Source organism: Ostrinia furnacalis, unplaced genomic scaffold, assembly GCF_004193835.3.
Source record: "Ostrinia furnacalis isolate ACB-3 unplaced genomic scaffold, ASM419383v2 OfSCF2600, whole genome shotgun sequence".
In the NCBI taxonomy this organism is placed as follows: Eukaryota; Metazoa; Arthropoda; class Insecta; order Lepidoptera; family Crambidae; genus Ostrinia; species Ostrinia furnacalis.
Window position 1 is genome coordinate 618,554 of NW_021132839.1, and position 26,088 is coordinate 644,641.

The 26,088-nt window shown below is 39.2% G+C and overlaps 2 protein-coding genes and 1 pseudogene across 4 annotated transcripts; 1 reads left to right on the top strand and 2 right to left on the bottom strand.

Moving 5' to 3' along the window:
* Positions 1-15: 15 nt before the first annotated feature.
* On the bottom strand, positions 16-1,869 carry LOC114355999 (AP-1 complex subunit mu-1 pseudogene; annotated as a pseudogene).
* A 783-nt stretch (positions 1,870-2,652) lies between these two features.
* LOC114355998 (adaptor protein complex 1, mu subunit) lies at positions 2,653-4,279 on the bottom strand. Its single transcript, XM_028309072.1, has 2 exons — positions 4,168-4,279; positions 2,653-4,016 (listed from the first exon to the last, which is right to left on the bottom strand). Exon 2 carries the CDS (start codon positions 4,007-4,009, stop codon positions 2,741-2,743), a length of 1,269 nt encoding a protein of 422 aa, XP_028164873.1. The 5' UTR covers positions 4,010-4,016; positions 4,168-4,279; the 3' UTR covers positions 2,653-2,740.
* Positions 4,280-4,376: 97 nt separating this feature from the next.
* On the top strand, positions 4,377-26,065 carry Cyp40 (Cyclophilin 40). Of its 3 annotated transcripts, none has more exons than XM_028309073.1 (8): positions 4,377-5,089; positions 5,661-5,798; positions 10,350-10,456; positions 11,676-11,861; positions 12,403-12,522; positions 15,713-15,878; positions 17,111-17,214; positions 21,705-26,065. In XM_028309073.1, the coding sequence occupies exons 1-8, from the start codon at positions 5,005-5,007 to the stop codon at positions 21,957-21,959; spliced, it is 1,161 nt and encodes a 386-aa protein (XP_028164874.1). In that variant the 5' UTR covers positions 4,377-5,004; the 3' UTR covers positions 21,960-26,065. The 3 variants fall into 3 exon arrangements, with proteins under 3 accessions (XP_028164874.1, XP_028164875.1, XP_028164876.1); XM_028309074.1 differs by lacking the exons at positions 11,676-11,861; positions 12,403-12,522 and adding exons at positions 14,227-14,412; positions 15,095-15,214 and having other exon boundaries at positions 4,504-5,089; XM_028309075.1 differs by lacking the exon at positions 4,377-5,089 and adding an exon at positions 5,128-5,225.
* The last annotated feature ends 23 nt before the right edge of the window (positions 26,066-26,088 follow it).

Below are 26,088 nucleotides of genomic sequence, written 5' to 3' on the forward strand. Positions count from 1 at the left end.
ATAAAATACTACAACTTAATTGCATGTTTTAATTTCAGTATAAAATAACGATAATGTAAACTGCACAACAAGAAAGCAAGTTAATTTGTCCTCAATTGATAGTCTCCATTCTGAGTGATATACCGCACCCACGGTAGAGCTAAATATCCACTTTTCTCGATAATTTTAAGGTACCTGACTTGCATGCCAGATGTTGTAAAGTAGGGAATTTCAAATTTAACTTGTATGGGTGGCCTCCCATCCAATTCTTCCCCTTGTATTGAGGGCAAACCAAAATGAGCTCTCATTAAGAACTCCTTGCCACCAGGAAATGCCTTGATATACCAAGTAATAGCATTGTTTTCCGGGGTATATTTCACTCTGCCAGTGGTAGTTTTGAACCTTGGAGAATCAGCATCAGCTGGTACGGGAATAATAATCTCTACATTATTAGCTGTTGAGCGTCTTTTGAACTGTGACTTTGCTCTAATCATATACTCAACCCTGGAGTGAGCATGTCGCTCAATCATAGATTCAATCCAAATCAGAGGTTTAACTTGCGTGTTTATTCTATAAGACATTAATTCAAAATCACCATCAGGCGGAATAAAGGATATGGTCCGATCGTTTGCATAGCGTGATAACTTAACACACTGGTGGAACTTGACATCTTCAATCTCAACTGATTTAGCTTGGCTTCTTCTATTCTCAAACAAAACTTTGTCATTTAAGCCCAAGCGCAGTTCAGGCATTCCTGAAAGATAGACCTTCATTTTAACTGCACCAACAATTTCACTTCGTAGTACGGTTCCATGGGAATTCGCCAATAAATTAACGGACTCGACAACATCGAGAAACACTTCGTTTTTCCTATATCGTATACCCTCAGATCGCCACGACACTGCGTTAGTTACTGCTGTAGGTATTTTTCGGTGCATTTCTAGTCTATGACCTTCTTGCGTTATGTACTCCTGAAGAATCGTACTGTCCGTAGTCTGCGGATAGCCAAAATCTATCAGTTCATCAAGCAGCTCGTAGATGACGACAAAATTGTCTCGAATGCTCTCCTCTTCAAGTTCTTGAAAGTATTCAGAAAAAACTTCAACAAGCTTGTACAAAAATGCAAAAACAAGAGCGATGTTAGCATTCTTCTTAGTTGCAGACACGATGTACAGGTTGTTGGTCTTGATGAAGGCAAAGGTACACTCCTCGGTCTGCAGAAGAGGAGTCAACATGCCTTCATCTTCTTTTTCCATAACTAACGGCATGAATTTATCGATGACCTCCATATCCACATCACCACGATAGTTTCGTGATATGAGGACTTTTCCCTTAACGTCCAAAATAAATATTGCAGATGAAGACATTTTTGTAGCTGAAATATAAAATTTACAAAAATTAGTCATAAAATATTATCTCGCCGCAACTTCGCTTACTTAGTACCTACTTACGTTTCGTCTGTTCATGGGACGTAAAAGTTATTAAAAGTTATTCAGGCTTACTTACCTATTAATTAACTAAAATGTATTAATATTTACACACAAAACATTACTTTAAAACTTGAAAAGCAAATACTTCCACGTTGTAAACAGTAAAAATTACTATGAAGTCATTTATCTGCTTCGTATCTGAAATTTTGACAGCTGGATTGATAAACTCTTGATAAGCAATCACTAGAGTATTGATTGCTCAATTAGTTTGTTATTGTAATTGCCATCTTCGTGAACTCTCTACCTGTAGCATTAATTCAATTAAGTATTTTCCGGCCGAGACGGTTTCTGGCTAGAGGGCCTTTAGTATTTAAAAGTTACTCACTTTACGCGCGTTTCTGTGCAATAGTTATAAAGACGTGTAACTACCCTACGCCTACATACCTACTTGTAACTTTTTAAGTAAGTCTTTATTGCATAACTGAAATGTAAGTACCTCAATTATTTTTAATAGAATATATGTATAAAAGATGTATTGAGGACTGTACAATGGGAAGGAATAGCGAGAAGAGCGCCATTATTTTTGCGCCGATATTGGTCAATGCCGGTTACTTTAAATTAAACGAAATCAATGTGATTTCATATCGAAGTTAGCAGGGTAGTAAACTTGTCATAAAAGAGACAAAGAGTAAGTAAAGCCTCCGGAATATAGCCTGGCTTGTGAAAAACATAAATAAAACGCCTGCAAAATTAGCACAGCAATGCTGATTCACCGAGAACCATTGCATGTAATTTCTACGGAGGAGTATAATTTTTTTAGCTATTATTTTATTTATTGTTGACTTCGATTTCATTTAGTAGCTAAACAAAGATTGTTGATAACATTAGCTAAATGTCATGTTTGTCGCAAAAAGACTATTACTACACGGTGAAAGCCATACCCACAAACAGTTCTGCTCCTTCACCTCGTCACCTCTCGCATGACTCAGTGATCGGCGTCACGTACGAGTACCATGCAACGCTTAAAGTCAATTTGAATGGAAATAAGATACTGATTGCACCACACTATCATCAGCATGAATATGAATGAAGAATGAACAAATAAAATAAGCATTATATGGGACAACAATACATAATAATTAATAATGGTGAGGATAAGTGACACACCCGTTTTTAGAGAATATTATTTATTATAGCGCGTCAAATATTAAATACATAATACTATAATGTTTTACTTATGATAATATACCTACAACAATGACAATGGATTTAACTTGCAAACAGATAACATATCGTGCAAACTTAAGTAAAGAAGGAATGTGTTAAATGTGTTAGTTTGTCCTTAACTGATAGTCTCCATTCTGGGTAATGTATCGCACCCACGGCAGGGCTTGATAGCCGCTCTTCTCAATGATTTTGAGATATCTAACTTGAATGCCAGATGTAGTGAAGTAGGGGATTTCAAACTTTACTTGGATAGGTGGCTTACCATCTACTTCCTCACATTCTACTGATGGCAAACCAAAGTGAGCTCTCATCAAGTACTCCTTGCCTCCTGGGAATGATTTGATAGACCAAGTAATGGCATTCTGTTCTGGAGTATATTTCACACTACCAATTGTGGTTTTAAACTTAGGAGAATCAGCATCAGCCGGCACTGGAATGATGATCTCAACATTATTAGCGGTTGAACGTCTTTTGAATTGAGACTTGGCTTTAATCATGTATTCCACCCTGGAGTGGGCATGACGTTCAATCACAGATTCGATCCAGATCAAAGGCTTCACATGCGTGTTTAATCTATAGGACATTAACTCAAATTCCCCATCAGGTGGAATGAATGAAATTGTCCGATCATTTTCAAAACGGGACAGTCTGACACACTGGTGAAACTTGACATCTTCAAGTTCAACAGATTTTGATTTGCCCCTTCCAGTGCTTTCAAATAGAACCTTATCATTCAAGCCAAGCCGCAGTTCGGGCATACCAGATAGATATACCCTCATTTTAATTGCACCAACGATTTCACTCCGCAAAACATTGCCATTTGAATTGGCCAACAAATTGACAGACTCAATCACATCAAGGAACACTTCATTTTTCCTGTATTTTATGCCTTCAGACCGCCATGATACAGCGTTTGTAACCGCCATTGGTATTCTCGGCTGCATTTCCAACTTGTGGCCTTCCTGAGTGATGTATTCTTGAAGAATCTTACTATCAGTAGTTTGTGGATAGCCAAAATCTATCAGCTCATCCAGCAACTCGTAGATCACAACAAAATTGTCGCGAATACTCTCCTCTTCGAGTTCTTTGAAATACTCAGCCATAACTTCTACAATCTTGTACAAAAATACAAAAACCAGTGCAATGTTAGCGTTTTTCTTGGTTGTTGATACAATGTACAGGTTGTTGGTCTTGATGTAGGCAAACGTACACTCGCTGGTCTGCAGCAGGGGCGTCAGCATGCCCTCTTCCTCCTTCTCCATGAGTAACGGCATGAACTTGTCAATGACACCCATGTCCACATCGCCGCGGTAGTTCCGTGATATGAGCACTTTGCCCTTCACGTCCAAGATGTATATCGCCGAAGAAGACATTTTGAAGCTGAAAGTTTGGACAAATCAGGTTATCAAGTCAGCAAATAGAAAAAACCAGTTTTGGATGCTTAATTGCAAATTCGAGAAAGTATATCTAGGAGTTGTAGGACAACAAATGTGACCTATGTGTATCATATCCATGTATTTATTTTACTTACATGCAATTTTAGGCGATTTTATGTAAATATTAGCTACATTATCCGAAAAATTAAACGTAAGACTTTTTTTGACAGATAACCCAGCAATGATGACGCAATTGACAGTATTGACAAATCGAGTTGTCAAGCTTCGATAGAGAGGTGCAGCAGTTTGACGATAATCAATCACGGTAGAATCTATTGAAACTGTTTGTTGTTTGTATTTAGTAAATAAAAATTGTGACGTGATTTATTACAAGCTTATAATTAGCTTCATTTTATTAATGTGACAGTTTTTATTGTAAAATAAAATGTCATTCTTTTATTAGAAAATCCAAAAGCGCCCCGCTCGCTTTAATTAATCTATTCCAATTCAAATTCGTTCGTCAGCAGTTAGATAAGTAAACAAGATTTGATCGAAAACAGATTGAGAGATGATAACTGAAGGACGGATCGGGATTGTGTTTGGATAAGGCAACTATATCGGTGTAAAATCATATTGACAAAATTTGTATTCTCAATCTAAGTGCTGCCTTGATTAGATAATTATACATTAAAAATTACAAATTAAATTGGGATTAAGTACCTTTCTACTTTCAATACTTCATTATATTCAATTGAAACTACTGATTAAAAGTCATATTCTAGTACACCACAAACTGTCACAACACTATAAATGTCATTCGTCGAATCGTCGACGACCGCCGATTGTTTGCTAATTTTTTTGTAAAAATATTTTAGTTCAATTTTTACAATGGACGATCGGTTGTTTAATGTTAATTCATTTATTTACACTTTTACTTTAACGTAAACATGGTGCTTTGTATTTAGAACGTTGTGTTAATTTATTTTTTATCGATGTTGATCAAAATGATACCAGGGATTCACTCACAACAAAGGAATCCTCTCGTTTTTTTGGATATCTCAATAGATGGGGAATACGGTTAGTAAATTAGTCATTTATAAACATCTCCGGTTATAGTTCATAAAGTTTCCATAATTGCTATGTGTGCATATCGTGAAGTGCATTATGTTTATGATAGGTCTTAGATTACAAGGACACAAATGCAACTATGTAGGTAGGTATAAATTATTTGATTATGTAAACAAGAACTGCATTTTACAGGTTACGCGTTAATTAGCTCTACCTATTCAATTTAATTTCTATGTGGATGTTTTAAAAGTGAAAATGCAAAATAAGCAAAATGATTAACATTATCTTACCTAGTCAATAATGTTATCAAATAGGTTTAGTAATTAAAAGATCATTATCATCATGACTTGGAATAAATGAACTTACCTCCGTCTATTACTATTACACTGTCATTAAAATAGATGATTCTCTTTTTAAATAAATTGTTAGGCAGAGTTACATCACCTATAACCATCATCCGTGTTTTTTGTATGGAGTTTGACAGACTTTTGACGTTTGTTAAACTAAAAGTAAGATGGTGTAACCCTGCCGTAGAATTCTAATTTACCTACTTCGCTACAAACGGTCTCATTGTTCACAGCCGGGCGTATTGTAATAGAGCTGAGGAGCGATGTGGTGCCAAAGACAGCGGAGAACTTCCGAGCTTTATGTACGGGAGAAAAAACCATTACCACCAATGGAAAACCTTTACATTTTAAGGGCTCAAAATTTCATAAAGGTTTGTTATTACTTTTAACATTTAGTTGGCGATTTGTTGAGAAGACATCTGCTGTGAATTCATTATTATTATTAGAGATGAAACGGATATCCGCTAACTATCTGGTATCCGGCCTATCCGGCCCGATACCGGATAATCTATATGTGTAAAAGTTAATACTATTTACTGATTAATCACAAAATCTCAAAAACTATTACACCTACAAACTTGAAATTTGGATCCGCTAAGAACGGATTTTACGAAACTCCCATCTCTAAAGGGGTAAAACGGGGTTCACGCGTACGAAGTCGCGGGCGACCGCTAGTAACTCAATATCTGGCCGGATACGGGAAATGCAATACATTAATCTTTGTCAGGCAAATAAAAATAAAATGGCTTATAATTATGACGCCGTTTAATTAAATTCTGAGATATTAACTCTAATGATAAATATCTAAACTAAAAACTTACAAAAATCTTGCAGAGAAGCAAAAGCTTTAATTAACATTATTAACTTATTTATAACAATCACCATTAAAGTAAACTAAAAATCGTAAAAAACAAGATTAATGAAATGTTTAAAATAATACTGACATTGAAGCACCATAATATTTTATATCTCTTGTTGTTCTTCTTATCAAAGAGGATAGTTAGAATTAATTAATACTCAAAATTTACAAGTGGTAAATTATGGTGAATGAAGACTAAATTTTCAGCATTTGCAGACAAGTGATTTCGTTTGTTTTCGTAAAGCAGGCCAGCTTCGGAAAACAGCCTCTCACTATAAACACTGCTGCAAGGAGCTGAAAGGTAAACTTTGGCAAACTTTGTCAAATGTGGATATTGTATCGAGTTAATCGACCACCAAGCGTAAGGATCGCGGCTACGATCAATTCGAACTGTCTTCAAATAGTAGTCGATCTCGCTTGCAATTGGGTTTTTCTCTTGATCGCGACACTGACTATTGTTTTCATTTGCCATTGCCACTTCATTGAAACAATCCCAAAAAGTGTCGTGAGATTCCCGAGTGACATTCGAGTAAGTTTCATTTCTTCTATTTCTCTTAGCAGGCGTTGGAGACGGCGATAGACTACCACTGTTAGAAGACTCGTCGCATGTATTGTTTATATACCCCAATAAGATCGTCTGTCGCGCTCTTTCAGCTTCAAATGTACTGAAATAGTTTGTCTTAAATCTGGGGTCTAAAAAAGTTGCAATAAGGTAGTTCGGATCTTCTCCCAAGGAGCTAAAACGAGATTCCAATTCAGCTTTTAGGGAAGCCCTCATATGAGGCAGGTAAGCTGTTCGTTGTGCAGTCTCATCCTTTTGTAAGTATTTTCTCAATGCAGCTACATGCGGTATAACTTCAGATATGCAGGAGAGGCCAGCACTTGTGATTTTGGTTATTTCTTCGAATGGCTTCAAAAGTTTTACGCACTGCTCCATCAAGCACCACTGATGAGTTGTTAAATTAGTGAGTGTCTCATGATCAGTCACATAAACGGAGATAGCTCGTTTTTGCTCTAACAAGCGTTCTGCCATGTAAAAGGTAGAATTCCACCTCGTGTTGATATCCTGCACTAATTGATGCTCTGGTAAACTTAACGCCTTTTGAATCGCCAGTAGGTTTTCTTTTGCTACACCCGATTGATTGAAGTGAGTTACGAGTCGTCTACCTGTGGCAATCATGTCCATTACATCAGACTGGACCTTTAATGACTCAGTCACAACCCTCTGAAGCGAATGAATGAAACATCTGACATAATCGTACTCCGCCACTCGAGCGCTTTTCACCATGTTAGCGCCGCTGTCATGAACGAGGACATGGACTTTGCTTTGGTCAATATCCCAGCTGGCTGCGATAGCATGGAGTTCTTTTGCTATGTTTTCTCCTGTGTCAGATCCTGAAAACGGTTTCATAGCAAGAACTCCGTGTTGAAGCTGGAATTCTCTAGACAACCAATGAGCTGTGAACCTCAGGAAGCTGGAGTTATTATGCAAACACGTCCATATATCAGTAGTTACAGAAACTGCGGCAGCGTTTGATATGTTTGTTTTGATTTTTTCATAAATTCTGTTGTAGATATCGGGAACGACATTTTGGGCCATATAAGTGCGGCTTGGCATTTCATAATGGGGTAAAGCTTGTTGAAGGAGTCTTATGAATCCGACCCTTTCTACGATAGAAAGCGGCCCATTATCTAGTGCAATCATTTCTGCAATTAAATAATTAAAATTTTTCGCCTTTCTTTCATTCACGTCCGAAAGCAGTTTTCTTTCAAATGATACCGATAAAGTTAGCTGCTTTTCTGTCGATGTCGAAGACGAACTTGCACCTGGGACGGCAGGCTCCACGAGCGTTGTAGATCCATCTTTTTCTTTACATTTTTTCAACAATAAAAACTTCTCTGGATGTTTTGATTTCAAATGATTACTCATGGCAGAAGTACCTGGGGAAAGATACAAAAAGAAAAAATCACAATGTGTCTGTCTAATAGAAAATAAGAGGCTGAAATTAGTAAGACACCGAACATAAATTCTCGCCATTATAGGTACCAGTAGGTTAATTTTTGTCAAAACAATCGTAGTATTAAATTAATTATTAGCGTAGTTTCTTAATTCATATTTTATGAAACTAAAATTAATTTACTAACTTTACTGTAAACAAAAAATAACTTAACACTCACGTACCTGCCTTTTTCCCTTCACCACCACGAGAAATTTGAATCCGGCACAACATACAAACGGCAAACTTATTATTTTCACTGTTAATGTCGAAATATTGCCAAAAAGGCGATCTTTTTTTCGCTGACATGATTCAGTCACTGTAATCAGTTCAGTCAGATTACGCAGCAAGTAAACAGCAGAAAATCACACACTCTCGCGATCATTCGCGAATACTGAATCCGCCCGAATTGATCTGATCGCGTTCACTGACGTGTTCGCTGCACAGAACTCGACGCTAAACCAGCTAAACTCGGCTGCTCGTGACGACATGCAGCGAGACAATGGGCCGAATATCCGGCCGCCGGATACCCGGCCACCCGGCCCCGCAGCGCGCCGGATATCCGGCCGTCTGACCTCGCTCGACCTCGCCGCTCGCCGGATATCAGTATCCGGCCAAACGACTATACGTTGCATCTCTAATTATTACTGTTTCTTATACCTTTATTTTAACTAAATCTATACTAATATTATAAATGCGAAAGTAACTCTGTCTGTCTTGCTTTTACGCCTAATCTACTCTAGCTCTAGGTACCGATTTTGATGAAATTTGGCATAGAGATAGTTTGAGTCCCGGGAAAGGACATAGGATACTTTTTATCCCGGTTTTTGAAACAGGGACGCGCGCGATTAAGTTTTTCTGTGACAAAATTCCACGCGGGCGAAGCCGCGGGCGCAAAGCTAGTTTTTTATAATGTTAAAGTAAACAATACTATAAAGAAAACTATTTTCTACAAAATTCTTTCAGACTAGATAAACAAGTTTAAATTCCTTGTTTCTACAAAACAATGATGGTTTACATTACAGTGCACATTTTGTTTCATTTATCAACACATCATTTAAAAAAATTAAAATATGATAATAATAGTTCTTTTATGAGTAGTATTCAAAACAATACTTTGTTTCAAAGGTTCAAATAATGTAAATCTGCTTATTCTGGCTTAAAAACATATATTTTTTTATACAGCAAAATCTTAGAAATATGGTAGCAGTTTTAAAGTTAATTTTGGCTAACAAATAAGAACATACCATATAGATAACAATCAGTAAAATAAATCTAATATTATAAAAGTTATGTTTATTTCAATGTCAATGAACTCCTTGTTATCACTATTCTTTTTAATGTACATTAAACAGGACAATAGTTTATACATTGTCTTGCAAATTCGCATCTATTACGACATTGAGATACTACATCATTTACATAAAATAATATGCTTTGCAATACGCCTGCAATGTTTTATGTTCATAAACATGTTTTGTTATTTTAATATTTTAGCGAGACCTGCCTTAAATTAGTTTTGTTACCAAGGTTTCATATAATGTGTGTGTGCGTGTATTATAGATAGTTTAATCCACGAAGACGCGCCCCACCAATTATTGGTCGAGGGAAGTGCGGGGAGTCGGATCCGAGCAATCCGAGCGTCATTATTGTAGTGTGCGCGTGCACTCATGGATAATTTAGCGTGTACCGATAACACTCAAATATTGGCGGAAGAATGATGGGGCGCGTGTTCGTGGATGAAACGATCTATACCAGCATCAGACAATAAGGGTCATCAGTACGGCTAGCACGAAAAGTTTTCGAGTTCGAATCGTTTGCGTATTCGACGAAGTTCGATACTCAACCTTCGAATTAAACGATAACGTGACAATTTTGATTCTCAAAATAAGTTTCGTGCAACCATTTCTCATACTAAGTTCACTTTACGAAGGGCGCTATTGTAGTTTTCGCACTAAATCTTTTGAAGGCGACTCGAATACGCAAACGATTCGAAATCGAAAGTTTTTCCTGCTAGCCGTACAGTTCATGTTTCATTCATATTCTAACCATTATTTACATTTCAGCGATAGCACAATTCATGGTGCAAGGGGGAGACATAGTGAACGGCGATGGTACAGGCGGCGAAAGTATTTACGGGCCCACATTCGAAGATGAGAACTTCATCTTGAAGGTAATACCTACTTGAATTAATACACAGTCCTAACTTTAGAACCTTAATTTCGAACTCCTCCTATGTTCTTTTGATTAATTTCGTTGCGGGTCCAATGACAGTTTAACTTTCCCCCGGGACAAACTTGACCTTCATTGGTTGGGTTTTTATGGCGGTCAAGCTGTAGATCCTGGCTACACAGGAGTTGCAGTGATGGGAACGAGAGGTGGGAATGGTCCTAACTTTAGCAGAAATTAATTTATCGAAATAACAAAATATGTGTTCCTTGTCTAGATCTGAAAAAAGAACCTCAGCGCTTTGCAGGTATCACCAATAGATGTTCAATTCTCGTAATATAGGTACACAATACATTACCTGTGTTTGCTATTATTTATCTAGAATGTAGTTTGTCACAGATACAATATCGCGATCACTTCACGAAGCGCGCAAGGCCCTAGACAAAGTAACATTTGCCCCCCATTTTATCGCCCTAGCAACATCTGAATCTCGAGTCTACTAAAGGTAGATTAGATGTATTATAGGGAGGCGGTTCGCCCTGCGACAAAGACAAAAGACTAGAGACGGGTGATCTCGACCATTACTCGACTTAAGTCTCTGTTTCATGTCCCGTGTCTTGTCTCGTTCGCGAACTAAACTCAAGAAGCGGTCGCACTTTTAGACAGTTAGCCTAGGCGCAGACCACCAATTTTTAGGTTGGCCAATAGTTGAGTCGGGCTGTTAATCAGTATGGAGATGTATAAAGTGCGCACATTGGATCGGCCGATTCTTCATACAAATTAGAATCGGGCCCAACTCTGGGCCAACTAAAAGTCGGTCGTCTGTGCCTAGGCTTATTAGGTAGGTACTGGAGATATTTAAAGTTCATGAGACAGCCTGACCTATATAAAGGCCTATTCAGACCTAAGCGGTATTCGCTACCGTCTGCGGCAGAGAAAATCCAGTGGGTATGCGGTAATAATACTGTTCAGACCTAAGCGGTATTCGCTACCGTCTGCGGCAGAGAAAACGCTCTAGCCGCGGTAATTGATACTAAATACCTGAGCGAAACCCGCGTGGTATGTACCTCTACCCACAGCGGCAGCGAATATCGCTCAGGTCGCTCTAGCCGCGATACTTGATACTAAATACCTGAGCGTAACCCGCGCGGTATGTACCTCTACCCACAGCGGCAGCGAATATCGCTCAGGTTTGAATAGGCCTTTAAACAAACTCTTTCCAGCATGAAGAAGGCGTGCTAAGCATGGCGAATAGAGGCCGGCCGCACACCAATGGCTCACAGTTCTGCATCACGACTGTCGAGTGTCCGCAACTGGACGGCACCAATGTTGTCTTTGGGCGGGTGCTGGCCGGGCTAGGACTGGTGCATGAGATCCAGGCGTGTAGCGAGGACACCAGGCCCACTGTGGTAAGTGATCTACTCTAGTATGATTGTAAACTTTCGCGTTCAATATTTAGCACAGTAACAGCAAGCCAAGAAGAAGTAATTAATCATCAGGACGGTGGAGTGTCCGCAAATCGACGGCACTAACGTGGTTTTCGGGCGGATTGGTGCATGAGATCCAGGCTTGTAGCGAGGACACACGACCCATCATATTCTCCATCTCAGTACCCCATTTTTGCTTCGCTAATTCTTTTATAAAGCGAACAGCTAAGGACTGGAATTCGCTGTCTGCTGCTGTCTTTCCCGAACATCATCATCTAGGCCTCTTCAAGGCGAGAGTGAATACCTACTAATAGGTAATTATGTACCATCCTAGACTGCATTTCATTTAATTTAACATATCAGGTGTGATTGCAGTAAAATACCTGCTTTGTTCAGCAAATAGGTATTGTTCTATGTCTTGTTAAAAGTAATTTGTCAGCACAGTGGGTAGTGTATTGGGCACATTCTTTAGAGCGGTCTGCAATCAGCTTCCAACTCGCCTTAAAAGATGTATTGTTTCCAGGAGTGCATGATAGTGGACTGCGGCGAGATCGAGGGCGAATGGGACACGCGCTGCTGCGACGGCACGCCCGACCACCTGCCTGATTACCCCGCTGATATGCCGCGCCTGCATCTCTTGCCGGTCAGTCATTTCGTTCGTTTCAGCCAAATAACGTCCATCATCATCATCATCATCATCATTTCAGCCATAGGACGTCCACTGCTGAACATAGGCCTCCCCCAATGCTTTCTATGTTGGTCTATTGGTAGCGGCCTGCGTCCAGCGCTTCCCTGCTACCTTTACGATGTCGTCGGTCCACCTTGTAGGTGGACGTCCCACGCTGCGTTTTCCGGTACGAGGCCTCCATTCCAGAACCTTTCTGCCCCATCGGCCGTCAGTTCTGCGTACTATGTGCCCTGCCCATTGCCTTTCAGTTTGCTAATCCGTCCGTTCCGTAAAATAACGTCCACTGCTGGACAAAGGTCTCCCCCAATGATTTCCACAACGACCGCTCCTGCGCCGCCCGTATCCAGTCAGTCATATAATACTAATGAATTCACAGCACTATACTTACCCTTTTTTAGCAGAGCTAAGAGACAGCCTGACTAAAGTCAGGACCATTATCGCAACATTAGAGACATAAAAACATTTATGAAATTCCTTATTTGAGATTTTTAAGTTACAAAGCAAGTTGTCAATCAATGTATTAACGGGCACTGCCTGTTTTAGGTGTGAATGTGTAAAAAATCATGTTCTCTAATCATCTACTGATCATAATCAACATTTTATAACAGTGGACCTAACATCAACCCTTGTGGAATTCCAATTTCCATATGGGACATTTTGATGAAGGACATGTCATTGTTCTTTTATTCGGAAAGTTTCCTGTGAAAAATTTTATAAAAAAAAATAAAACCGACTCCAAAAAACCTACACTAAAACGTCGAAAAATAATTACTAATTACCTACTTATTTATTAGGACGAATTATTAATATTTATGTAGGTATACCATGATTGATACTTCTGGAGTCGGTGCCAAGATTATGAAACATGTAAAGTTTGCCTGCACCGACTCCAAAAGTATCAATCATGGTATACCAGAATAGCTCAAATACTAATAATACAATGCAAATAAAACATACCTTAACGACCTGTTTTTTCTTGTGTTGGAAAATAACTGAAAAAGAAGTGAAAAAAGTAATGTATTTTTCTAATTAAATCCATTCTTACTCCCATAAAATGTATGAAACTTGTGTCTGCTTTCTTCTTCTACTAATAGATAATTTTATTTGCTATCGCATGATATAAAATATTTGCCTATTAATGTTAAGCTACCCACGCTTTCACTTGTTTTTTAAAGAAGAGGTGTAAACTAAAAATTAAAAACTTAAATCGATGTAATTTTTCGAGAAATGGGTCAGGCCCCAAATTTGAAGTATTTTCATCGATAAAATTGTCCATAGATTACGCCCTTAAAGTTTGATCACTACATGCCCGGACACACTGTATAAAGGCCTATTCAGACCTAAGCGGTATTCGCTACCGTCTGCGGCAGGGAAAACCCAGTGGGTATGCGGTAATAATACTGTTCAGACCTAAGCGGTATTCGCTACCGTCTGCGGCAGAGAAAACGCTCTAGCCGCGGTAATTGATACTAAATACCTGAGCGAAACCCGCGTGGTATGTACCTCTACCCACAGCGGCAGCGAATATCGCTCAGGTCGCTCTAGCCGCGATACTTGATACTAAATACCTGAGCGTAACCCGCGCGGTATGCACCTCTACCCACAGCGGCAGCGAATATCGCTCAGGTTTGAATAGGCCTTTAAACAAACTCTTTCCAGCATGAAGAAGGCGTGCTAAGCATGGCGAATAGAGGACGGCCGCACACCAACGGCTCTCAGTTCTGCATCACGACTGTCGAGTGTCCGCAACTGGACGGCACCAATGTTGTCTTTGGTCGGGTGCTTGCTGGCCTGGGGTTGGTACACGAGATCCAGGCGTGTAGCGAGGACACCAGGCCCACCGTGGTAAGTATTGTACTGCAGTACAGTATGATTGAAAATTTTTGCGTTACTTTTGAAAAGCAATCTGCGTCACGTCGGTGGAATGTCCTCAACTAGACAGCCTGCAGCAAGGATACCAGGCCTTCCGTGGTGAGGGTAAATATCTTAAAATGATTTCACAACTTTATCGTCAACCAAGCCGAGAAAAAGCCATTTGCATTTGCCTACGAATGCCGACAGTCTAGACGGCTTTTAACGCGTTAAAAGCGTCGCGACGTTTGGAATCTCATTCTTTGCTAACCCTTTGACAGTAGCACTTATTAGTTCATCAAAATCAAAAATCATATTTTGTACCGTTTGAATCGAGTTCCGAACGTGTCGATGTCATTTGCTTGCACTTGACAACCATTCCATTCGGTTTTACTCTTGTTTCAGCTTGGTTTAGAACAGTCTTTCTCAAAGTGGGCAATAACGCCCCCTTGTGGGCGCTGCAGGCCTAAAGGGGGGCGGTAAGAGACCCAGAAAAAAAAATCGGGACGTTGTGTAGAGGCTTGGGAGGCGTCATTTACTAGGAGGTTTCTTAGACACCGACTGAGCACTCGACTCTCGACTACAAATGGGGGCGCTAAAAAGAATTTATTCTCAAAGTGGGCAGTAGACAAAAGCAGTTTGGGAACCGCTGGTTTAGAAGATGTATTGTTTCCAGGAGTGCATGATAGTGGACTGCGGCGAGATAGAAGGCGAATGGGACACGCGCTGTTGCGACGGCACGCCCGACCGCCTGCCTGATTACCCCGCTGATATGCCACGCCTGCATCTCTTGCCGGTCAGTCATATTATACAAACGAATTTGTAGCTGCTTACTATATTGACTAATTAAGTCACGATAGACACCAGCTGTCATAACGATGGATCATTCCATTTTCATGTTATGTAATTAAAAAAGGAAATTGGTATTTATTTTGGGTGTGAATTCATGAAAACATTCTCTATCATCTAATGATCATAATCAACAATTTATAGTAGTGGACCTATGATTAACCCTTGTGGGATGCCAATTCTCTTCCCAATCATTACAATTCAAATATGAGTAACATAAATACATGTTCTCTTATTTTGAAAGCCCTCTGCGAAACCAGTATGCCTTCTCGTGCCCTGTTATTTGCTGAAACAGTTTAATGCAATCCAGAATACCAATTTGGATTTCGCCAAATTCCCTCAAGATTCTCAACGATCTTTACCAGCCAATACTGATGTATACCACCTAAAAATATATCTAAGGATATCTAAACTCATCGATTTGACGTAGTGTATTCCATTCCAGATAGAGCAGCTAATGTCCAGTATTAAAGACGTAAAGTGCAGCGGGAACCTATTATTCAGCTCGGCGCGGTACAAAGCCGCCGCGCGAAAGTACCGCAAATGTCTGCGGTACGCGGAACACGCGTGCGATATCTTGCAACGGGAGTGCGCGGAACAACAGTACACTTGTGAGTACATAATGTAACTCATTAATAAATGTCGCGTTAAGACCCGTGTCTTTCTATTTAAGTCGAAATGGAACGCGAAAGCTGTGATGAAGCACGTCTAAAGCCGCGTATCCACTAGAGACGGTCTCGGGCCGAGCGGCTTACTCATCCTAAAGTAGAGCAAGTAGGGACGCTGCCTCGATCTTCGACACGCCGCTTTCGTGGCAAACTCATCAGGCGAGCCGAGCCACATTGTGTCGTTTTTTTGGCACGCTCAAAAGCGCCTTAGTCCGAGCCGTGCGTCCACTTGAGCAGCCTGTCTACCTCAAGAATAGGCTTCTTGGCCTGAGACTGCTGAAATGCATGTAAAGCTTGATGATGATTGAGTTAAGTGGAGAGACCGTGAAGTGTAGCGGGAACATATTATTAAAAAATATTTCGACTCTCGACGAAATCTCTCTCGAGAGAGACTCTTCTTTCGTTTGTTAGCAGCTCGGCTTAATGTTATTTAGTGTTAATGTAATCTGTGATCAATCTTGCACGCACGTAAAGAGTTTCGGCAAACAAACTACAAGTAATACTTGAAACTATACGCTGCTGGAACCATTGAATTTTCAGATAGATCCAGTGTATTCTGTAACCTGTTATTGGTACCGTTTGAAAGAGCTCATGAAGCACTTTCAGGATCAGTAACCAGTTTTTCAATATCTTGTATAGTTTAGAAATAATTGAGTGAGATCACTTAACGTTTCCACCATGTAGATAGGTATAGCTTAACTGAGTCAATACCTACGGTATAGGAGCGGCTCCGCTCCCATACCTTAGACCAGTGTTTTTCAACCTTTTTCATGACACGACCCCCCTAGTATGAAAAAAATTTTGGCGACCCCCCGACCGTTCGCTTATTTTTCATGCATTTTATAATGTTGCAAAGATGTTTCTAGGGACCGAATACTTCAATCCATACAGCATTTGCATATTAATTAGATTTCGGATTAATCTGTCTTTATAAGATTTTTTTTTACTGATGTAGTTTTTACGACCTCTCGCGACCCCCCTATAGAGGCTTCGCGACCCACAGGTTGAAAAACACTGCCTTAGACACTGAGTCAGTTAAGTGCTAGGACTTATAAAGACTGACTGGTATTTAAACAGTAAAGTATATTTTAACCCGAAAGAGTTTCTAGAAAGAAAGAGGCGTGGCAGGTAACCTTAAAAGTGCGCAAATCCAGCTTGTCTCATTCTTATTCCAGTCGGCGAGGTGTTAGCGACGTACGCGCAGCAGTGCCACCTCAACCTGGCCGCCTGCTACATGAAGCTGGAAGACTACGCCGCCTGCATCAAGAGCTGCTCCGAGGTAAGTAGACTACTCAACAGTGACGTTCGTTCGTTCGTTCGTTTCAGCCGAAAGACGTCCACTGCTGGACAAAGGCATCCCCCAAGGATTTCCACGAAGACCGCTCGCATCCAGGCACCTCCCGCGACAGTGACGTAACCAGCCTTTTATACGCACGGCCATAGAGATATAGAGAGATGCCAACTAATGCGCTGAGTTCGAAACTCAGTGTCGCATTAGAAATCCACACACACAAAGAAATCAAAATATGTGCTCATTTATCCACTGCGGTATCAGTACTCAACGTTCGAATAATCTTTAGTAACTACCACAGAATAATAATAAGTACTACGTACAGAAGTTTTACTTCGCGAAAATATTTAAAAAAATGTATGCTCNTTATTACCTTGATGTTACCACTGAAGGTAGGCAGTGCACTGAGACCAAATAAAATTGGTTCATAATCGGCGGAGATATTGCGTATAAAAAAAGTTCATCCCCAATTTTCCACCCTTGGGGGTGAAATATTTTCTTCAAATTCGCATGAAACCACCCTTTTGATAATACCTATTCAACAAAAAAATAACCGTTCAAATTGGTTTATTATTAAATTTAAATGGGACCACCCTTGAGGTATTACCTATACGCCGAAAAAAGATTTGTTCAAATCGGTTCATAATTGGCGGAGTTATCGCGTAACAAACAAAAAAAAAAAAAAAAAAAAACATACGGGTCGAATTGAGAACCTCCTCCTTTTTTGAAGTCGGTTGAAAATAGAAGGTATCATGCCACGTTGTATTGAAATAAAAAGTTGAATGCAATCAATGGCTAATGCAACCCAGAATACCTAATACGCTTGCCTAATACCTTGACGCTTTTACAAGATTCTCAACGAACTTTACCACCCAATTCTTTAAGACGTGTGCAACATAAAATGTATCTTAAGATATCTAGATTATCTGGGTATTGATGAAGCATTTCTCTTTCCAGATAGAGCAGCTAATGTCCAGTATTAAAGACGTAAAGTGCAGCGGGAACCTATTATTCAGCTCCGCGCGGTACAAAGCCGCCGCGCGAAAGTACCGCAAATGTCTGCGGTACGCGGAACACGCGTGCGATGTCTTGCAACGGGAGTGCGCGGAACAACAGTATACATGTGAGTACATAGTGTAACTCATTAATAAATGTCGCGTTAAGATCTTTCTTCCTATTTAAGTCGAAATGGAACGCGAAAGATTAAAGTCTATGTGTGTGAAACAAGTCTTAAGCTGCGTATCCACTGGAGGCAGCGCTCATTGCGGCGAGCCGAGCCATATTGTGTCGGATTTTTGGCGCGCTCAAAAGCGCCTCAGTCTGAGCCACTTGAGCAGCCTTAGGTCAAGCAGCCACTTCTTGAGGCAGACTGATGAGTGAGATATGAGGCTTGATGATGAGTGAGTTAAGTGAAGAGACCGTGAAGTGCAGCGGGAATCTGTTATTCAGCTCCGCGCGGGACAAAGCCGCCGCGCGAAAGTACCGCAAGTGTCTACGGAACGCGGCGTGCTGCAATGGGAGTACGCGGAACAGCAATATACATGTGAGTACATAATGTAACTCATTAATAAATGTCGCGTTAAGATCTTTCTTTCTATTTAGTCGAATTGAAACGCGGAAGCTTGAAATCTTACATCAATCTACATGTGAGTGTGAAACGGTTCGAAGCCGCGTATCCACTAGAGGCAGCCTCGTCCTAAGGTAGAGCAAGTAGAGACGCTGCCTCGATCTACGGTACGCAGTGTCTTGAAGCAAATTCATCGCAGCGAGTCGAGCCATATTGTGTCGATTTTTTGGTGCGCTGTTTTGGCTGTCAGAATGTGTCAAGTCTTCTCTAAAAGATCTTTCGACTCGACGAAATCTCTCTCTCTCTCAGGACTCTTCTATCGTTTAAAGACGCCCGGCTCAATCTTATTTAGCGCTAATGATGATCTGCGATCAATCTTGCACGCACGTAAAGAGTTTCGACTTACAAACACAAGTAATACTTGAAACTATACGCTGCTGGAACCATTGAATTTTCAGATAGATCCAGTGTATTCTGTAACCTGTTATTGGTACCGTTTGAAAGAGCTCATGAAGCACTTTCAGGATCAGTAACCAGTTTTTCAATATCTTGTATAGTTTAGAAATAATTGAGTGAGATCACTTAACGTCTCCACCCTGTAGATAAGTATAGCTTAACTGAGTCGATGCCTAAGGTATAGGAGCGGCAAAATAAAAATAAATTTTATAAAATCCGATTTGTATGAAAATTAAAATAATTAAAATGAAGATGTCAATTTTCTGACTTCACTGTACCATTTATATGACCATGTTAACATGGGCTAGTGTCGGCTCATATACCCATTTACCTAACACCCTGTAGATCAATAGGTATTTCAACAGTAAAGTATTTTTTAACCCGAAAGAGTTTCTAGAAAGAAAGAGGCGTGGCAGGTAACCTTAAAAGTGCGCAAATCCAGCTTGTCTCATTCTCATTCCAGTCGGCGAGGTGTTAGCGACGTACGCTCAGCAGTGCCATCTCAACCTGGCCGCCTGCTACATGAAGCTGGAAGACTACGCCGCCTGCATCAAGAGCTGCTCCGAGGTAAGTAGACTACTCAACAGTGACGTTCGTTCGTTCTTTTCAGCCGAAAGACGTCCACTGCTGGACAAAGGCCTCCCCCAAGGATTTCCACGAAGACCGCTCGCATCCAGGCCCCTCCCGCGACGGTGACGTAACCAGCCTTTTATACGCACGGCAATAGAGATATAGAGAGATGCCAACTAATGCGACACTGAGTTTCGAACTCAGCGCATTAGTTGGCATCTCTCTATATCTCTCTCTCACACTTACAAAGAAATCAAAATATGTGCTCATTTATCCACTGCGGTATCAGTACTCAACGTTCGAATAATCTTTAGTACTACCACAGAATAATAATAAGTACTACGTACAGAAGTTTTACTTCGCGAAAATATTTAAAAAAATGTATGCTCAATGTCATTAACAATATGGTGTATAGTTCCAAAATACTGAACTGTCCTGTCCATGACATTGACAGCGGGGCGCCACCGTCTATACCGGATCGCTGGTTCCGATTTTTGCCATGTTGGAAACCATATAGTTGAACGATGGTAGCGCCCCCCTGTCATTGAGTTTGGTGGGACAGTTCAGCGTGGGTCATCTATAATTAAGCCTGTCTCAAGAGTCAAGCACGATTTTGTTGACAAACGTCAGTGATCGGCACTGCGCCGAAGCTATAGGGCTGACTTCGGTAAAATGATGTGACGTGAGGTGCCAAACTGTGGAAAATGGCGGAGGAAATACATGATTTAGCATGAATTATCATGAATAATATTAACTACTTATTTACCTCTCAGTGTCTTGAGGCAATTTAAAAAAGTACATTCTCTATTTTTATTATTATTTAGGCAGTTAAATACTGCACAGTATTTGTGTACTAAATATGTAGTTTTTTTTTATTTGGTGTAAACATACAAGTTACATGTTGTATAGCCTGACCAGGAACATAAAAACCCTGGCATAGAGGCGCGTCAATTGCATTTGATAGTGCAACACTGAGTACAGTCGTACCTGTGTTAAATTAATAGGCTAACTTTATGTATCAGGATTCAGGATTACGGGCTAATTTGATATTTTCATAAATTAACGAAAAAATATATTATAGGTAACCTGGTTTAAATAAATTGAATGAAACCATCAATCGAGCTAGTAGGATTTATTTTATTATTCATCAATAATCAAATTCAGAACTTGAATATTCAACTGCAATGTTTGCTCATGAACGCTTCAAACTCGGTACTTCTTTCCCAATTCCATAAAATTCAACACTTAGAAAGTGTTTTTTTTTTTTTAAATAGGTAGTTGAAACAAACCACAGCTAATTTTCATAGTGGACTGTACTATGCGATAAACATGTCAGTCAATTTGACAACCTTTATCGGAAACATTATTCAATGAAAATATTGTCCGAACCCTTAGTATATCTCTTCGACAAATACTTTAACACATTGTAAACCACTTTTCTTTCACGACTTTAAAAAGATTTTAGCAATTTAATTCACAAAATCAATTGCGCACATTTAAAATAAAGTTTNAAAAATAGGTTAGGGTGCGGCGGGGGTGGCCCTTTGGCCACCCCTAAGCCGCCCCTTTTGTTTTTTACACACATAAATGACCTCGTATTAATCACATTTACCAAATCATGCGGTAATTATTCATAATAACCGGCGATTATTCATAATTTTCACATTTATCACTTTGACCGTAACATAAACATACAAGTTACATGTTGTAATACAGATAACATAGTGCAAAGGAATGTTTTACAATGTAACCTTGAAGTTTTTACTACTGACTTAAATGCAAGTTAAAAGACACAGACAAAATGCTGTTATCACGTGCTAAGACCGTGTGTAGGTATAATTCTTTGGAATTTGAACCATAATAAACATTTTCAAACTATTTTCAGGTACTAGAAACTGACGGTCGGAACGAGAAAGCGCTTTACCGGCGAGGCCAAGCGAACTTCGCCCTTAAGAACTACGACGCAGCGCTCTCGGACCTCAAGCAAGCCGACAAGGCGTCCCCCAACAACAAGGCGATCCAGAAACTTCTAGAAGAGGTAAGAACCTCCAACAAGATCTACAACGACATTCAAAAACAACGGCTGTCAAAATTTTTTCGTGACCAAAAAGAGAAGAGCCTCGCAATCGGGCATAACTGAGCTAAGACTGAAGGTAGTTATATATAATTTTGGTATTTGAAAGACTGTGTCCTTACTGATCCGTGGACTCGTCGACCGACTAGTCGTTCGTTATTAATTTTCTTGTTCTGTTCTGTGGAGATAATTTATAATTTAAATCAATTAGTTGGTCAAGGAGTCGTCGGAGCGTGCATGGTTGTAGCGGCCTCAAGACATGGGTGCTTTTTTAAAAGTATTAGCTTTTTAACAAAAATAAGAGGTGTGTTGTTTTGGTCGACCAAGTTTGTAGACTGTAGTTGAACTTTGACATGACTGTAAGGGGGTGGCTACACGGATTTGATAGTTATTTGACCAATAAAAGTTGTTATTTTGCCTTATTACTGTTTACTTTCTATTACATCCTTTTTTTTTCTCATCTTAGTCCTATTTCATTCCTGGATGTTCCAATTTTCATCAAAATGAAATTATACTTGTATTCAAATCCACGTAAACGTAAACAAATGCGTAATTATGCCTTTGTGAAGCTAAATTCACTACGATGGTAATTTTATTGGTCAAATTTATCAAACCGATTTTGAGACAGACCTCATGTAGCTACCCTCCCCATCATTTACTCCAGTTTGGCCAAAATGTTCTAATGTTGTATTTAAGTACTGTTGTGTTTATAACTGCTGATCTAGAATATCTAAACTCGAAATTATCCTGAATGTTTGGTTTACTTTATTTTTAAATAACTGTAACAAATTCTCTTTATAATTTTAGAGTATCCTCTTTTAGACAATGCCCCTTGCCAAACCAAACTCATCGGCACAGGTCAATTAATTTGAACCTCGAATTATGATATCGCACACTCACTGCGGGCGCCCGTCGCACAGTCGCGACAGCAATATATTTACGCGAGAGCGATAAGGATGGGTAGCTTGGGGTCATTGGACAAAATTCTACGTGCTCACGGACCAGACTATAGATGGATTGAAATACCTGACATAAGCTTCCACGCCTTTTATTTGTTATAATATTGTAGCTAAATTTTGGTTCGGCCGAATCGTGTGTGCGAAAAAAGTAATTAGTTTATGTGAAAAAAGAAATACACTGCCATTGTTACTAAATTAATTAATTAGAGAAAATGATTAGGCTTTAATAAAAATTGTGATTCTTTTTATTTGGTTATGCAAGACCAATTTTTAGTAAATTTTTTGATACGTAATTATATCATTCGCGTGTCTTTTGATTGTGTTGCATTAGGGAACGTGTCGACTACGGTACTATGGATAAGAAATTGGGGCTTGCTAGCTAGGCAGAGACTAGTGCTCGGCTCATAGATTAGTTAACGATCGTTTGAACTCGTACACGTGCCAGCAAAAATGAGCCCAATTATCTAAACTTTTGAAGCCAACAGTGTAAATTTTTCTGCGTTACTTCTTTAAGCTATTGGGGACCAGTAAATCATAACAACTTCGTGCGCGAAATTAGAAAAAAAGTTCTTCTCCAATAATTTAAGAATAAGGTAGGAGCCTAGTTTAAAAGTCGTCGGATCTGATAGTCATATGGCAAAAAGACTACCGTATCTGGTACCGTAATATGGAATGGTCGATTTATACATGATTTAGTTATAGAAATGCTAGAAATCAGACAAGAATTTGAAAAGTATCTCATTAATGTAAATATTTTAAAAGAACGCACAAACCGTATCATTTTACAAGGATCAATAATAGATTTTCAGGGTCACAGATGTGATCTAAGATGAGCCTGTCATTTTTATTTAACACTTGATATAAAATCTGTTAAATTGTATTTAACGTATATTATCAATAACATCCGAATAAGATCTGTATCTCAACCCAAACCTACTCTTGAGATCGTCAGGAAAAAGTAAATCATGTTTTGTAATTTTATTATTACACAAAACGTTACTTTTCTCGTAAATTAGAGTTCAATCTCTGCAAACATCAGTTAAATCGATCGATGGTGTTCATTTCGTGGGTTTGTGTAATAATATTGAACCATAAGTTTACTACGTTTGCCCTAGGTCAAGTACGGCATAGCTTTAAAGTTATTATTTAATATGAACAATATTTTAAGTAATATTTTCTTATTTTTTTACCTTTTTAAGTTCTTGTTATGTGCAAACGCCATTGGTGCAATGAATTGTGTTAAGTTTAAGTACCTAACTAAGCAATGACAATATTTGACGAAGAAAATATCACCGTAGAAGTTGTGAGTCACACGAACAATACAATTGGTTTATTTCGAGTAGGTACTATGACAATTAGTACAAACGGATGATAAAATATTCTCGTAGGTAGTTGAAATAGTGTGTGCTCCCAAAACATTGTCACAACGTCAGCCATAAAATGTAAATCCTTGAATGTACAGTCCCTAATCCCTATATGAACTTGAACGTGCTAACCGACCCCGGTTTTGAATCAGTACATCATAAACTTTATCTAATTTTGACAACTAGCTCAGAAACTGGTTTTGCATTAAATATTGATGAATATGAATCGCTCTGAAATACCAAATAACTATGCCGTGTGCAATGCGGTTCTTATGAATGTTATACTATAAGAGATAAATGTCGTGACTGTGTTCATTATTATTAGAGAATATTTAAGTACAGTTTTCGTTAATGTTAACGAATCGACCCCTGACAGCAATTGTAGAATAATCACCACAGACAAGATTTCATTTGTTTCGGTAATTTCCAAAGAACTCGAATCAGACTTTTGAAGAGTACGGCGATTCTCCTCTGATCGCCAACGTAGCAATGTGAACATAAGTAGAAAAACTTGCTAATAACGCCCATTAAGTGCATGTTGACAAGGTTTTTGTAAATATTACCAAATTGTTGTCTTGGCCCCAAGAAACAAATTACGAAAATTGTTTAAAAATATTAATGGATGTTCGCCATATTTGTAAATAATGTAATATAATATAGTTATAATGTGTAACAAATCAATGAATCAAATCCGTATTTTTACAATGTCTCCACTATACTGAAAATTAGAGAAAATCAATTAATATCCTGACATAAAATGACGTAAATTAAAAAATCGCTGAATAAACTGTATGTATGGAATGGGTATTTGTATGTGGATTGTAAGATTTGTAAGTTATTGTATGATATTATAGTCGTAATTTATTGTAAGGATATGGTATGACTTGCGACGGGATTCACTCCGTTGCCGTATTTTTGAGTCTGTCTCTGTCGCTCATTTCGTTGTCGTTGCGAATGAAATGATGACAAGATTCGAAAAGCGGTCGATTTTATTATGAGCACATATTCTGAAAAAATTCAATACAAGAACTAAAAAATCCGGCCAAAATCACGTCGTTTGTTCTAACCAATGTAGATATTAATTTGTACTTACGCGGTACATCCAGACACCGAGTACATAATAGGCTCGTAGGTGTGCGCTCACACTAAAATAAGCTGATGACTCGCCAAAATATCTTGTCTATTCAGGAACACACTCCATAAACTGGTTTGTTTATTCAAATTCAACAAATAATATTTTATATAGAATAGACTTCTTTCCCAATTCTACTTTTCATACCTCTTTTTCGAATTCTCCCAACCTAGCACTGTGCACATGTAGCATGTAGCCAACCCATTTTGAAGAAGCCTAGACACTGCATAACATACTGAGTTGGCGCAACTGTACGTCGCAATGCATAGTGTTATCCATTTGTAAGCATTCATAGGCTAGACGTTTTTTTTCTTTATTTATTTGTGGCTTTCATCCACACTGATATGTCAGCCCCATTGTATCTTCACAACCCAATGATCCCAAGCTACCCATCCTTATCGCTCGCGCGTAATTATGTTGCTGTCGCGCTCGCACACACACTCACTGCGGGAGCCCGTCGCAGAGTCGCGACAGCAATATAATTACGCGCGAGCGATAAGGATGGGTAGCTTGGGGTCATTGGACAAAATTCTACGTGCTCACAGACCGGGCTTTAGACATACTGTGGTGTGCTATCCTCGAGCCCAAAAGCCATTTCTCACATTATGTACTCGGTGGTGAGAGCTGTTGTCACACGGCATACGTACGACTGATTAGCGTAGTTTTTATACGATGTGATGATAATACAATACGGTATGGTAATATACGTCAATTTTAGAAAAGAATCTTTCGTTTTATTT